This window comes from Meriones unguiculatus, chromosome 9 (assembly GCF_030254825.1).
Source record: "Meriones unguiculatus strain TT.TT164.6M chromosome 9, Bangor_MerUng_6.1, whole genome shotgun sequence".
Taxonomy (NCBI): Eukaryota; Metazoa; Chordata; class Mammalia; order Rodentia; family Muridae; genus Meriones; species Meriones unguiculatus.
The window spans coordinates 56883909-56900508 of NC_083357.1; the positions used below are offsets into that span (position 1 = coordinate 56883909).

At 41.3% G+C, this 16600-nt stretch overlaps 1 gene segment (V, D, J or C); it reads right to left on the bottom strand.

The window, feature by feature from the left end:
- Positions 1-9929: 9929 nt before the first annotated feature.
- LOC132656381 (T-cell receptor alpha chain V region 2B4-like) lies at positions 9930-10523 on the bottom strand. The segment is given in 2 exon segments: positions 9930-10279; positions 10475-10523. Coding segments are annotated over 2 exon segments (399 nt in total).
- Between the last annotated feature and the right edge of the window lie 6077 nt (positions 10524-16600).

Below are 16600 nucleotides of genomic sequence, written 5' to 3' on the forward strand. Positions count from 1 at the left end.
AGTGTGTTATAAGTAGCCCCTCATGGCCTCCATCTCTGAAGAAAAGTGACTTTTACCTTCCCAGTAGCCATTAATTGCCAATAGTTTCTCAAGTAGGGGGAGGCTCCATGAGCCCCATCCCAGCTCACACAGGGATTTTGTGCATGAAATCCCAGCCACTGTGAGTTCATGTGAGCTGCTGTACTGTGGTGTGTTGGTATAATGTTCTTTTAAAATGTATATGCCTTACCCTTGTTAATTCAAAACCACCCCCAACTCTCTGGTTTCAATCTAGATATTGCATTGTGATACTCACTATAAGCATCCTGTCTCAACTCTTGTGTAAACAGGACACAAATAAAGCAACTAGATACAATGTTGTGCAATGGGAGGAGCCAGAGGACAGGAAAGAGGGGAGGAGCTAGAGAACAGGAAGGGGCTAGAAGGAGGAGGAGCACAAGGAGAAGAGAGGACAAGGAGAGCAGAGTGGGAGGAGAGAGCTTGGAGGACTTGGAGCATGAACCAGACCTAAGATTTCACATAAAGCAAGTATAATGTGGGAAATCTAAATGTTAGGAAATTGAGGGCTTGGAGGTTTAGGAGGGAGTAAATATTGCCCAGCATTGTGTTCTAGGTTAACTAAAAACCCAGTCTCTGTGTGGTGATTTGGTTATACAGTTGTTGAGGATTAATAGCAGCATTACTCAAAGATAAACCTATAGTAGATATTAATAATCAACTACAACAGTTGTGTCTTAGAAATAATGTTTCCCTACAGACATCTAATGTTGCGACCCGCGTAATCGTCTCGCCAGCAAGAACGCACACAGACAACAGGATCCTTCTGCAGCAGGCTTTATTATAGTCAAGCAATTAAAGGAGGAAGACCTTGAGCCCCGAAGTGGCGCTGTTTATATAAGCCCTTCTCGCACCAGAGTGGTGTGAGATGACATATCATTACCTGATTGGCTGCTCACCCATGGTGTGAGATGACATATCATCCCCTGATTGGCTGCTCACCCATCACCCCATATGACGTCCCGGGCTGGGCTCGTGACTTGGTGCGCTATTGCCGAACGGTCATGTGCTCTAGGACTTGTTTACTAGTTTTGAGGGCGGAAGCCAGCACCATGGCGACCAAACCCCGGCTCTCCACAATCTAATCTTCTGGCTCTTATACTTTTCCTTACTTCTCCTCTGCTATGATACCTGAACTTCTGGGTGAAGTGTATGATACAGTTTCCCATTTACTGCTGAACACTCTACAATCTCTTATTCTGTGCACCTCAAAGGACAGCTTGTTTCTGTATTAATAGCGACTACTGAAAAATAGAAGCTTCTCTATTAAGGGTTGAGAGATGCACTAATCCATGGGTATCAGGTAAGAAGTTAAGGGAGAGTTTATTGCTATGTCTATTTATAGCAGAATAATAGTGTCCTAGGATTTCTCCTTGGGCTCTTTTCTGCTAATTTCCCTCCCGATTGCATGCACTGTCTCTCTTCCTAGCAAGTTCATTCAGTGCTGGCAAGTATGTGCATGGCCGGGGGACCACGGCCCCTCAGGGCCTCCATCTCTGAAAACATGACTCACCAAGTCATGGTACCAGGCAGAGATCCCATCTTGTGGATCAAGCTTTAAATGCAATCAGAAACCATCTGATTACTCCCATATAACATATGTGATACTGTTTCACCAGTGACTATAGTTGTGGTTTCTGGATAGCGAGAGCTGAAGGATCAGCTGTGGTTAACTTAACAAGAGACAAGAAACAATGAAGTGAAAAATTTGCTTTACTGTGACAATTGATGCTGGTTATCCGGGGCTGCAAAATCAGTTGTGATTTAAAAGAGACCAGCATCACTGAGAAAAAAAAAAAATCTAGGTAGTATTTCCTCTGTATGATGTCCTGGTCCAGAGAAGGCCAAGGCCACACTAAAATCCAAACTTAGTAAAGTGCAAGAGCCTTCCATGTGGTGGTGTTTTTGGCAATATGGAAGGTGGTAGATTGAAGAGAAACAGGCTTAGAAAGATGTGGCATGGTTTAGGTCTCTGAAGAGGAAAGGAGAGGACACTGGTGAAGGTGCAGCCTAAGTTTTAGTGAAGACCCCAGTGTATTGGAGATGCCAGGACTGCAGGATGACTGCAGAGAACCAAGGCAGCTGTGTAGTGGAGCAGGCCTGAGCCTAACTGATAAGCTACCTGTATTGTGCATGGCAGAGCAGAACTTTGAGGCTAGCCAGACCCCTGGCAGCCCACGATCATGAGTGAGTCTTAGATACTGAGCACTGAGCTACAGAATTTGATTGTTACTGCTCGGCTTTAGTTCGCCGGCCCGTGTTTGTATCTTCAGCCTCTGTGAGCCCATGTGACCCCTGCTTAGTTGATTCAGTGGGCCATGTTCTCCTGGTGTTCTCCATTTCCTCAGATTCCAACAGTCTCCTCTCCTCCTATTCTGTGGGATTTCCAGAGCTCCTAGGAAAGAAACCTAATAGAGACCACCAATATAGACTCATTCTCTCATTAAAATGTCTGGCTGTGGGTCTTTGCACCCACTTCCATATGCTGCCAGAGGAAGGCCCTCTGATGATGACTAGACAAGGTACCATGGCTATATCAGAATATTGTTAGGAATTATGTAATTGATTTTTTTTTTTGCCAGTCATGTTTGCTTCTACTCTAGGTCTCTTGTCTATCCAGTCTCCAGTTCCTGGCCTTATACTTAGTGTAGGTCATGGACTCCCTTTCATGTCCTGGGCCTCAAGTCAAATGCAACAAGTAAATTTCTTGAATGTTTGCATCTTGAAAAAATATTCCAAGCAAATAAACCTAAGAAGCAAGACAGTGTAGATATTTTAATATCTGACAAAATAAACTTCAAACCAAAACTAATCAGAAGGGATGGAAGAACACTATATAGTCATCAAAGGAAAAATCCACCAAGAGGCTAGTGCAATTCTAAACACTATGTACCAGACACAAGGGCACCCACGTTCCTTAAAGAAACATCACTACAGTTAGAATCACACATTGACCCTCACATAGTTAGAGTTGGTAATTTCAATACCTCCCTCTCACCAATAGACAGAATAGCCAGACAAAAACTAAACCTAGAAACGCTGGAATTACATGACATTCTAGATCAGGTGGACTAGTAGATATTTACAGAAAACTTCACCTAAACATAAAAGAACATACATTCTTAGTACCTCATGGAATATTCTTCATAAATGACCACATACTTGGATGTGCAAGTCTCAACAGATATAAAAACAATTAAAGTAACACCCTCAATTTTAACTGTCCACCATGGGTTAAAGCTGGATACCAGCAACAGAATGTTTACAAACTCATAGAAACGGAGCAACTCACTACTGAATGAAAAATGGGTCAAGGCAGAAATTAAAATCTTTTAGAATTGAATAAAAATAAAAGCACAAACCTATGGGACACAGTAAAAATGGTTCTATGAGGCAAGTTCATACCATTACAAATCTATATTAAAAATGATAATTGGGGAAATTTCATATTAGCAGTTTGTTGTCATACCTGAAATCCCTGGAACAAAAAGAAAAAATTACACCTGAAAAGAGTACTTGGCAAGAAATAATCAAAGTCAGTACTGAAGTCCATAAAATAGAAACAAAACAATAGAAAGAATTAACGAAGTGAAGAGTTAGGTTTTTGAGATTGATAGTCTTACCAAACAAACAAAAGACAGAGAAAATCGATCCAAATTAATAGTTTTAGAGGCAATTAAGAAGCATCATAACAGATACCAAGGAAATCCAAAGAAATATGATGACATACTTTAAAAATCTGTACTCCAAGAAGACAACTCAGCCACTCCTGATCAGACCTAATTGACTAGGATCAGAAGGAAGGAAAAGAAGTCCTCCCCTACCATTGGACTTGGGGAGGGGCATGCAGAGGGTGGAGGGAGAGAGGGATTGGGACGGAAGGAGGGAAAGACCCACATGGGGGATACAAAGTGAATAAAGTGTAGTTAATAAAGAAAAAAAAGCAGAAAAAATAAAATAAAATTTGGGGAAATTGTAAAAAAATTATGTACTCCACTAAACAAGAAAAATTAAATATATAAATACATTTCTTGATCTATATTAGATCTCAAAATCAAGATCAGATAAACAATTTAAAAAGACCCAGAACCCTGGTTAGATAGAAGCAGTAATTAAAAGTCTCCCAAACAAAAAAAGGCCTATGCCAGATGGATTCAGGTCAGAATTCTACCAGAGTTTAAAAGAATAATTAAATCCAATATTCCCCCAAATATTCTGTATAATAGAAAATTTTCTTTAAAAGCCCATAATTACCCTGATACCTAAACCACCAAAAGGTCCAACAAAAGAAAATTACAAATCAATATCACTTATAAACATAGATGATAAAAAATTTCAATAACATATTTCCAAACCAAATTCAAAAACGCATCAAGAAGATTATCTACTGTGATGAAGTAGGCTTTATCCAACAGGTGCAGGGATAGCACAACATACATAAATCAATAAACATAAGCACATAAACATGGTGGAAGACAAAAACATATGATCATTTCATTAGATGCAGAAATGGCCTATGACAAAATTCAACACCCTTTCATGATAAAAGTCTTAAAGAATCTAGGGGTACAAGGAACATACCTCAACACAAAAAAAAGCAGTTTACAGCAAGCCCATAACCAATATCAAACCAAAGGAGAGAAACTCAAAAGCATTTCCACTAAAACCTGAAGCAAGACAATGATGTTCACTCTCTTTGTATCTATTCAACATCATACTTGAATTCTTAGCTGGAGCAACAAGACAACTGAAGGAGGGCAAGGAGATAGAAATAGTATCAAAGAAGATTTCTACGTATCTTTATTGAGAGATTGAAGGGACTCCAGTCAGCCCAAGTATGGGAAACATGGCTCTGGCAGGCCTTGCCCTTCTCTCCTACTCACTCTGCCTTGCTAAAACCCATTAGATTCCATGGGATGGATCTTAGGATTGGGCCTGGCATTGGTTGGACAGTCCCTCAATCTCTGCTCTATCTGTGCTATCTTTGTGCTAGCTGGTCTTGGAGGTATGGTAAGTTTTGGATTGAGGCTTTTGCCAGTGGGTTGGTGATCTCCTCCATCCATTAGGAGACTTGTCTAGATAAAGGGTGTCTCTTCAGTCTTAGGCACTAGGAGTCTTTGCTAGAATACTCTCATATTCTCCTAGAGGCCTCTTCTGATTTAGGTCTGCAGCTTGTCACAGAGATGCCCCCACCTACCTTTTTTTTTTCTCTGCAGGTCCTCTGCCCTCCTGCCCCTATTCTCTCCAGGTCTGATCTCTACCCTTATTTCTCTCTGTGCTACCTTTTCTACCTGTTCCACTCTTTAACCACTACTCCTTTCTATTTTATTTTCCCTTTCTGGGTAAGATTTATGCATCCTCCCTTTGGTCCTCCTTGATACTTGTCTCCTTGGGGCTTGTGCATTGTGAAATGTCTATCCTCTAATATAGGAAAAAAAGCTGCTTATATGTATACATCTCAGTCATAGGCTTCTCCCTCCTCTCCTCCCAGTCCCACTCCCCTATCCCCCTATTCTTTAGAATAGGAGATCCCCCTATCATGTGTATATACAATGTGTGTCTCTCTGGGTCTGCGTTACCTCACTCAGGATGATCTTTTCTAGTTCCATCCATCTGTACTCAAATTTCATGATTTCCTTATTTTTAATGGTTGAGTAATATTCCATTGTATAAATGTACCACAGTTTCTTTAACCATTCTTTGGTTGAGGGACATCTACGTTGTTTCCAGTTTCTGGTTATTACAAATAAAGCTGTCATGAACATGGCTGACCAAATGTCTTTGTTATATCTTTCGGGTATATGCCCAGGAATGGTTAGTTAGGTCTTGAGATATGGCTATTCCCAGTTTTCTGAGAAAGCACCAGATTGATTTCCAAAGTGGTTATACAAGTTTGCACTCCCACAAGCAATGGAGGAGTGTTCTCCCTTTTCCACATCCTTGTCAGCATGTGAAGCCAACGTCTATTACTATTAACGATACTCTGGTATGCCTGCAGACAGGAGCCTACCAGAGTTGTCTTCTTAGAGCCTCCAACCAGCAATGACTCAAAACAGATACTGAGACTCAGAACCAAACATTGGGCAAAGCATGGGAAGTCTACTGGAAAAGAGAGGCGGGGGAGGGTGGGAGGAGAGATGGTCCTACAGGTGACAAAAGCTCCACAAGAATATCATCAGAGCCAATCAACAGGACCCAGAGGAGCCCATGGAGTCTGAAGCACTAACCAAGGACAGTGCATGGGATGGTCCTAGGTCTTCTATATATAAGCAGCTGATGGGCATCTTAGGCTTCATGTGGACCCACTAGTTAGGAGAGTGGGGAGTATCTCTGACATAGACTATGTTGCCTGATTTTTGATCACTTTCCCCTGATGGGAACACCCTACCAGGCCACAGGGGAGGAAGCTAAACTTAGTCCTCAGGTTAAGAGATGAGCTGGGGTGTCTGGGTAGGGGGAATCTCCTATTCTAAGGAATAGGGGAGGGGGAATATGAGAAGGAGGGTGGGGCTAGAAGGAGAGGAGGTAGGAGCCTATGACTGAGATGTAAGTTGAATTAATTAATAAAAATGAAAAAAGAGCCATTAGATTACTTTCCTAAAGTTAACCACGAAGGTCCATTCCCTTATTTGGCCACTTTCTGCTCCTGAGGCTGATTACCAAGATCCAGCTATTAATGTATTGAAGTCCATCAGTCAAAAGCCTCCTTTGACTCACCTAATTAACATGCCTAATTAAAATGAAACACATCATCCTAACATGGAGTTTTCTCTTTATAAACTGTCATTTGCCTATGGGCCAATTCTATTCTCTCTTTATCTAGAGACAGTCCTTTGTCCCCTCCCCCACAATCCCTCATCTGTCCTTTCTTTATCTCTTAATCCCTGATCTTTGTCCCTCTGGTGTAAATAAATCTTCTTTGTGTTCTGAACTTAGTCTTGGGGGTCCTTACAGAGATAATATAATTTTATACATAAAAGACCCTAAGAACTCCACAAACAACAACAACAAAAACTTCTACAGGTGATAAACACAAATGGTGCTGGCCAAATGAATGGCTGCATGTAGAAGAATGCAAATAGATCCATACCCATCACCCTGCACAAAACTCAACTCCACATGGATCAAGAACCTCAGAACCAACATAAAACTGCATATGCTGAACATGATAGAAGAGAAAGTCGGAATAGTCTTGAACTCCGTAGCACAGGAAAAAGACTTTCTGAAGAGGGCATTGATAGCACAGGCACTGAGACCAACCATGTTAATAATACATAAATAATATAAAAAATGGGACCTCATGAAACTGAAAAGCTTCTTAGCAGCAAACATCTTAGAAATTCAGACAAAGGAGAGTGCCACAGAATGGGAAAATATCTTTACCAATTACACATATGACAGAGACTTAGTATCTAAAATATATAAAGAACTAAAAAGACTGAACATGGAAGAAAACAAATAATTAAATAAAAAAGCTACAGAACTAAACAGAGTTATCAAGAGTTCCTTAAAGAAATGTTCAATAACCTTACCAATCATGGAAATGTAAATTAGAAAAATACTTTGAGGTTTCAACTTAGAACAGTTAGAATGGTCAAGGTCAATAAAACAAATGATAGCAAATGTTGTCAAGCAAACGGGGTATGGGGAACAATCATCCATTGGCGGGGGGAGTGCAAACCTTTATGTCTACTACAGAGTCAGTATATTGCTTCCTCTAAAAGCTGGAAACAGATCTTCCTCAAGATCCAGTTATACCACTCTTGATCATATACCCATAGGAATCTACAACTTACTACAGAAACACCTGCTCACCCATGCTCAAGGCTGCTCTATTAGTAATATTCAGAAACTGGAAACAGACTAGATATCCATCAACAGATGTATGGATAATGAAATGTGTTACATTTACACAATGGAATATTCAGCTGTTAACAAAGAACAATGAAATCATAAAATTTGTAAGTAAATGGATGTAGCTAGAAAAATCATCCTGAGTGAGGTAACCTAAATCCTAAATGATAAATGCATGCCTTCTCTTCTATGAGGATGTTAGTTCTTAAGCCTTTGATAGGCATGCTATAATCCACATGACCTCAGCGGTTAGGTACAGGATAAGGGACTAGCAGATAGGGGAAGGTCTGCCAATGAGGAAGAAATAGAATATATAGTTATGGAATATGGGGGTATTGTGGACTAGAGTGGAAGAACTAAATGGGAGGGAGATGAAAGAGAAGGAGAAGGGAGGGAATACAGGTTGGGACAACTAATACTAAGTGTAATTTGAAGAGTTCTATGAAAACCTACTATTGTAAGAGCTTCTTAAAATACATGCTATACAAAAGAAATTGAAATGGAGTCACCAAAAAGGGAGGAGACAAAGCTCCAACTGATGGTTCTTTTTTTCCCTTTAACTAAAACCTCTAATGCTAGGAATGGGTTACATCTAGCTGAACTGTTAAATAAAGAGGCCCCTTGTAAACTCCCAAATACCTCTGACTATTGCCAAGGCAGTTGGTTGCTCCACACAAACTGATAGTAAGGTCCTATTGCCAAAGACAACTATCTAAATATCTCATTGAACATGGAAAAAGGCGAGCTGGTGCCTAACTAGAGCTTTCACCTCCGTGGACTATCATTCAGGATACTGGAAGATACATTGGATACTACCAGAAGAAAAGATAGGCCCTATCAAGCAATAAACCCTCTAATCTTCAGTGCCTGCATAATATACTGCCATAATAGTTGCACAAAAATTGTGGAAGTAACCGACTACACTCTGGAATTAAAGCCCACTCCATGAGATGGAACTCATGCCTGACACTGCTCGGTCAGTGAACCTTAGTTTGGATAGACCATGGGCCCAGGGGAAAACCAAATACTATTGTTCTGCTAATGGAACATAACAACAAAATGACTCTTAATGACACTTTGCTGTTCTCCTAGATCGGTATCTCACTCAGCTATCACCACAGAAACTTCCTCGTAGAGTAGATAGAAAATAATACGGAAATCCACAACTGAAAAATATATGAGACTGAAAGGTTTTTGGAAGACTTAATCTTAAATGGACCATCTTCATCGAATCGCTCCAGCCAGTTCACAGGGAACCCTGTACAAGAGGAAATGGATAGAGCATAAGAGCCATAGCAGATGGATGACAACAGGGCTTGTTCACGTATGAACTCGGGAGACTGCGGCAGCATGTGCAGGGTCTGCACATGTTCAGGGCTGAGAGTGGGACGTGGACAAAGGCTGCCATCCCTAACCAAGAAGATACCTCGAATTGACATGTGCTTGCAAAGGAAAAATTAAATTTCTCCAACAGAGTCTCACTGGGTACACAAACCACACTTGGTAATACGCTACACTCCTAGCCAACCCAAAACTAACTCAGTGGTAGTTTTGCAGATTTTTTTTTGTCTCAGATTGCTTTGTTTGGGCATTTAAAAAATATTTTTTGTTCTTTGCTTGTATATTACAGTTTCCAAATTTGTGTTTTTATGGTTTTTGTTTTTATTTGTGTTTGTGTGTTTCTCCTTTCTTCTAAAATTTTTATTTTCCTGTTTGTCATCTAAAGACAGAGAGAGATAGCAAGTGTAGTATTTCTTGTGTGGGGAGGTGGGAAGGATCTGGAAGAAAATGGGGGAAGGAAAAACCATAATCAGAAGATTGTATATGAAATGGTTTCAATTAAATTTAAGTGAAAAATATTTCAGCCACACCAGTATGTGTATCACACATTCTCAGAATAATAAAGTATTTCCCCTATAAGTCAAACTCTCCTACTGTGGCTCTTAATTCCCATTGTATATGGGGGACAAGGAGAATAATCGGAATTTCTCCACCTTATGTTTGTTCTGCATTCTAGCTCAGACCTTGCTGTGGCACAGTATGTTTGTGTGCAGGCTGCAGGTGCCTGGGGAGCACTGTGTGCTCACTGCACAGAGGTAGACAGCAGAGTCACTGGGCTGGGAGTCTCTGATGTGCAGGGAAACATGCAGACTGGCTCTATTGAGGTGAGCTGCGAATCTGCCTTCTTCCTTGTCACCATTGGAGAAGATGGACATCACCGCCTGGGGGCCTTTCCCGGAATGTTGTCTGTACCACCAGAAGGTCTGAGAAGCACTATCACTGAAAGTGCAGTTGAGAGAGGCCATGGCTCCCTCTGGGACACTGAGGAATTCTGGGTTCTGCTGCACCTTCTGTTGGCCGCTCACCCCTGTGCAGAAAGACAAAGGTCAGACAAACAGGACTGGAGGCATAGGGATGCTAACACTCCAGAATGCCTTTCCCTAGGCCTCCTGCCTACTTTTGTTACAGTATGAGAACACCAATATTTCTACTCTCCAGCCTCAAATAGGCAACATCTTCATATATTATATTTTTATGTTCCCATAAGCATAGTCAAACTCACCACTCAGTTGAAGCCAGAGGACCACTAGTGAAACCCTTAAAGGGGACATTATTGTTTCTGCAGAAGATTCTTACTTCAAGCATCACAGAAAAAGTGGCATTCAGGCAGTTTAAATTCTTATGCTCAAAGATGCATAAAAAGAAAAACCTCAGATGGTTCATCCAATTAGAAAGAAGGAGGGCTACATCAAAAGTCCTCTTCCTCCCTCTGAGCCCCACCCAAGCCCCACCAACACCCAAAGAACCACATGACAAATCACCTCTGGGTCTTTGAGAGGAGACTGCCATCCTGTGGATTCACCTTAGTGTCAAAGAAATATTGTAAGCACAGACTCTTCTTACCATCTGAAACCGAGTTGATGGTAGAGGGGAAGAGAGGAAATATTTTCTAGTTTAATCTCTCTGAACACATTAGAATACCCTTCAAGGATGGTTATTGAACAAACAGAAAGTTAGTTGCACCAGTCTGTACTTCTAACTACTGTGGTATATTTAGATAAAGATCTAGAAAAAGATCATCCTGAGTGAGGTATCCCAGAGGCAGAAACACACACATGGTATATACTCACTTATAGTGGATATTAGATATATAATATAGGATAAACTACTAAAATCTATACACTTAAAGAAGCTAAGCAAGAAGGAGGACCCTGGGTAAGATGACCAATCCTCCCTCAGAGAGGCAAATGGGATAGACTTCGGGAAAGGGAGAAAACAGGGAACAGGACAGGAGCCTACCACAGAGGGACTCTAAAAGACTCTACCCAAAAAGGTATCAAAGTAGATGCTGAGACTCATAGCCCAACTTTGAGCAGAGTGCAGGGAATTTTATAAAAGAATGAGGAGATAGAAAGACCTGGAGAGGACAGGAGCTCCACAAGAAGAGCAACAGAACCAGGAAATCTGGGCCCAGGGGTCTTTTCTGAGACTTAATGTGTTGGTATAATGTTCTTTTAAAATGTATATGCCTTACCCTTATTAATTCAAATGCTTATTTCCCACCCCCAACTCTCTGGTTTCAATCTGGATATTGCATTGTGATACTCACTATAAGCATCCGGTCTCAACTCTTGTATAAACAGGACACAAATAAAGCAACTAGATACAATGTTGTGCAATGGGAGGAGCCAGAGGACAGGAAAGAGGGGAGGAGCTAGAGAGCAGGAAGGAGTGGGAGGAGGAGGAGTGAGAGAGGATCTTGAGGAGAGCAGACCAGGAGGAGAGAGCTTCGAGGACTTGAAGCATGAACCAGACTCAAGATTTCACAAAAACCAAGTATAATGTGGGAAATCTAAATGTTAGGAAACTGAGGGCTTGGAGGTTTAGGAGGGAGTAAATATTGCCCAGCATTGTGTTCTAGGTTAACTAAAAACCCAGTCTCTGTGTGGTGATTTGGTTATACAGCTGCAGAGGATTAACAGCAGCATTACAAGAAGATAAAACAATAGAAATATTAATAGTCGCCTACAACACTTGTGCTCCAGCCAAGAACCATTCATGGAGATAACCTAAAACCCCTGCACAAATGTAGCTCAGAGCAGCTCAGTATCCAAGTGGGTACCCTATGAAGGGGAACAGGGACTGTCTCTGACATGAACTCAGTGGCTGGCTCTTTGATCACCTCCCTCTGATGGGGGAGCAGCCTTACCAGGCCACAGAGGAAGACAATGCAGCCAGTCCTGATTAGATCTGATAGGCTAGGGTCAGAAGGAGGGGAGGAGAACCTCCCCTAGCAGTGGACTTGGAGAGAGGCATGGGAGGAGATGAGGAAGGGAGGGTAAGATTGGGAGGGATTCAGGGAGGGGACTACAGCTGGGATCCAGAGTGAATAAACTGTAGTTAATATGAAAATAAAAATTAAAAAGATAAAGATTGAACTTTGATAATACATGCATTTTTGTTCTTTAAGATGGTCCTCATAGTTGTTGTGGAAAGTAGACAAATAACTCTATTGATTTAAGCCAACAATATGTTGAACTTTGACCTTTTTCATACATCTTAAAATTTGCTTAGACCCTTGTAAATTGCTTACGATTTCCAGTTTCCTTTCTAGTCATTTCTGTTCCATCTTATTTTGTAAAATAACAGTAATAAATGAACAGTCAACAGGCCTAGCTGTGATGATCTTTTCAGGGTAGGCACAGCTGATGTCCAAGTCATTTGGCCTGGAAGATAGTACTATTAACATCAGCTTTATAAGAGATGGTTGAATCTAAACATAATACAACCTGTGTAGATCCTGTCATAGTATGTGGTTTGAGAAGTTCCAAGGTTAACCTTATAGAAAACACAGGACAGGACAGACCACAGTATGCGGAACAATCTACTGTATCAGTGCTTTTGGTTTTGAATGTGCAGATAGAAATAGAGCTTTATACCATGAAATCAATAACACTCACAATGCCTATACCCTTCGACTGGTTTGTTGTTGTTGTTCTATTTTCTCCATGTTAGAGAGTTGGAAAACAAGCCTCATTCAGGAAAGAGAGCTTGAGAGAACATTTTGAGATAAATATGCTTGTATCTGAAGTGGGAGGGCCAATTTCCATCTTCAGAGCCTACTTCTCAATGAGCTCAAACAGCACAGGACAATTTAATGTCCATGTATAAGGCATCTGTTTCTCTCCAAACTGAACCCAGCAGTTTCTTGTCAAGTATTGAGTTGAGCACTGGGAATAGGAATTGGCAAGTGCAGAAGGTTCTGGGTAGGTGAAAGTGAACACCTGTGACTTTGGAGGATCAAGCCAACAGAAATCTTGCACGCTCTCTCTCTCTCTAACTGATGTCTAATCTTGGATCTTCCCTACCTAGGCTTGTAATGATCAAGTGGGAAGACTGTAATCAATTTGTGCCGCCAAAAGGGGCAGAAAATGTGAAAATCTTAAAATTCTCTGTTTTTCTTTAGGGTAGGCTAATGAAAAGGCTCAAGAACATAGGTGGGTCCAAACTCTTCTTCCCTCTCCTGCATGAAAAGCATCCCAGAGGATATTATGACCATGCTCTTTGGCAAAAGAAAATCAGCCACAGATGCCAAGAAAGGCATCACAAGCCCCATTTACTGAGTTTACTGCACCCAGAAAAATGCTTATAGTGATTAGTAACTTATCCATGTTCACAGAGATGATGAGAGAGCCAGATGGAGAATGGAAGCTGGTAGGCTTCAGTCTATTAGCCACCCCCCTTCGCAAATGATTTTAATTAACTAATTATCAGACACAGTTTTGCTCTCTTTAACAATTCACTGTATTATGTGAATATGTTTTTGTTTTACCCCCAAGTGTGGGATATGGGGCTGCTTTCAGTTTGTTCATACCTGTTAACTATGATTGCCTCTTATGGGCTCAGAGAGGGTGGTGTTCTTTGCCAGCTACAGAGAATTTAATTGTGAAAACTCTGAGAGGGTATAAATGCTAGAGCACTGAGAGAAAATGGAGTCCAAGGAGGAAAAAGGCTGCTGCTTCGTTTGCTGTTTGCTGGCTTGCTGGTTAGCTGAACTGCTGTATACCCTGGCTACGAAGATTGGAGTTGCCCTAAGGAACTAAGTGTGAAGAGGTCTACATTCCTTTCCCTGCTCATTCTCTCCTACATAGGGTTAGGGATTGGAAGGAAGGTAGACGCTTAAGGAACGCAAATAAAATAGTTTAAAAAATAGCGCCTACACTGATGGGCAGGGTTGGCCTTCCCTCACAGGTTTGCTTCTGATGCCTACAATGTTCCCAGCTGGTTCCCAGACGAGTGTTTAAGGGATACAAACTGCACAACTGTGACTTGCTTCTGGGTCTACACTCATCCAACTGAAACAGGTCACAGGACACTTAGATGTTCAGACTCACTCAACAAGGTTCCAGATCCTCCCTGGGCCTGCATTCATACCATTGCTATTTTCTCAGTATTTGCACATTTTTCAGCAAGAACTAGACATTAATATCTACTTTCTTAACTACATCTACAAAGCTGTCTCAGAAAGACTGAATCCTCAATAGGGAGAAACCTGAAGTTACCCCTGGTAAGACAGGGGGGTTCAAATTGAGAATAAAAGGTGCTCATTGTCCCAGGATAGAGGGTCCACAGTGGGACCAGTGGACATCTACAACAATATTCTTGGCTACTAGGATAATAATATCCTCCTGAGATCCTTTAGCCATTGTAATCAGAAGAGGCAGGCTAAGGATGTGCTATCTAAGGTGGAAAAAGTAGCACTGTGAAGGGTAGGAAGTGACACTAGAAACTGGACCACCTTCTTACCCTTAGAAAATGAAAACCATGCATGGAGAGGACCTAGACCCCCTGCTCAGATGTAGCCCATGGGCAGCTCAGACTCCATGTGTAATTCCCTAGTAATGGGAAGAGGTGAAGTCTCTGGCATGAACTCTTTGCCTGCTCTTTGATCACCTCTCTCTGGCTAGGTGGCCTTACTAGGCCACAGAGAAAGAGGATCCAAGCAGTCCTGATGAGACCTGATAGGCTAGAGTCAGAGAGTAGGGAAGGAGAACCTCCCCTATCAGTGAACCAGGGAAGGGACACAGGGAGGAGAGAACAGGGAGGTAGGAATGGGAGGAAATGTTTGAGGAGGCTACAGGTGGGATACAAAGTGAATAAACTGTAATAATATTTTTTTAAAAAGATTTATCCATCAAAAAGCCAGGCTACTCAAATCTCAACTAAAGCAATGTCTGCTCATAGATGCAGAGACTTTCTACATTCTTGCTTTCTGTATACTCTGATGGGAATCTCCAAGCAGAGTCCACATTTTACCTTCTACTTTTTATTTAAGCAAAACCCAATGTGCAGAAAAATTTCTTGTAAAACATGCCCACTGGATCTGATTGAATTTAAGGAAGATAGAACCATACCTGTAACTCTCAATGAGGTCAAGAACATGTAACGAGGTAGGTCATAGTACCTGGAGAGAATCTAGTAGTATTACTAACTAAGTGGACTTGGCCTTTTTGAGGCTTAATGACATGTTGCTCTATCATGTCGGTACAAATCAGTACATCTCAGAACCTCATTAGAGAAGGTTCTCACAGTAGATAGCAATTAACATAGAGATCCACAAGTGGTCAATGTGCAGAAAATAAAAGACTTTGGGGTGCTCAGTCCCAAAAAGAACATCTATATCCTACAGTGTTCCATAAAGGCTCAGGGTTCTACACTGAGAAGGGAATGGAAGGATTGCCAGAGATGGTGTTTTCAGGAAACAGTGTTTTCTGAACAAAGTAAGGCTCATTTGAACTTACAGCAGTCGTGGTAGCATGCATAAAACGTGTGCCAGCTCAATACAGACAAAGATGAGAAGGGGCACTGATTACCATCCCTAGCTGAGAGAAACTAGCATGTCATAGCTGCTGGGAGAGGAGTTATTTTTCTTGACAAACACTAAATATTCTAAATTCTATTGTTCCTCTCCTTCTATGAAAAAGCCCCAGTCTCTGAAAGTTATGAATGCATACATCTCCCCTTGAGCTTTTCTTCATGTCTCTAATTGTAACCTAACTGGCAAAGTATCAGAGGCTCATCTAAACCAAAAGCTTAAATGGGTATTCAGAGAACTACGCACAGGAAATTTGTGTTCTTCCTTTGTCCTACAACATACTTCACATCTTTGCACATACTGGTAGCTGAGAGCCAGCATTCTATCAGACCTTTCTACCCAAAAGACATGAAATCAGCATTCACTAAATATTATCTCATCAGACTCTTCCCTTGCCCACTGACAACTGCATAAGGAATAGAATGCATGGGAAAATGCAAACAGATAAATCATGATCTTCAAAGGTACAGTGCACTTGACACAGCATAACAGCTGTTTCTTAGTACATTTGAAAACCAGAGGAGGCATGGCAGGAGCACATGATGGCAGCAACACCTCCTTGGCAAATATTTGGCAGTGAAGAAGAAAGCTTAAAGCAGTATGCTGGCCCAAAGCATGGCTTTGTAGGGCATACTTTCCCAGGTGGGTCTAGAGTCCGCTGAATTGACAACTTTATACTAACCATCAAAGTGCTATTCCATTTCAGCTCAGAAGAACAAAGCAGCTTTTGTAGGGATTATCCTTCAGTAATGGGCACCCTTTTATCTCTTGAAATACCCTGTTTTATCCTTTAGAAAAAAGTTTAAAAATATA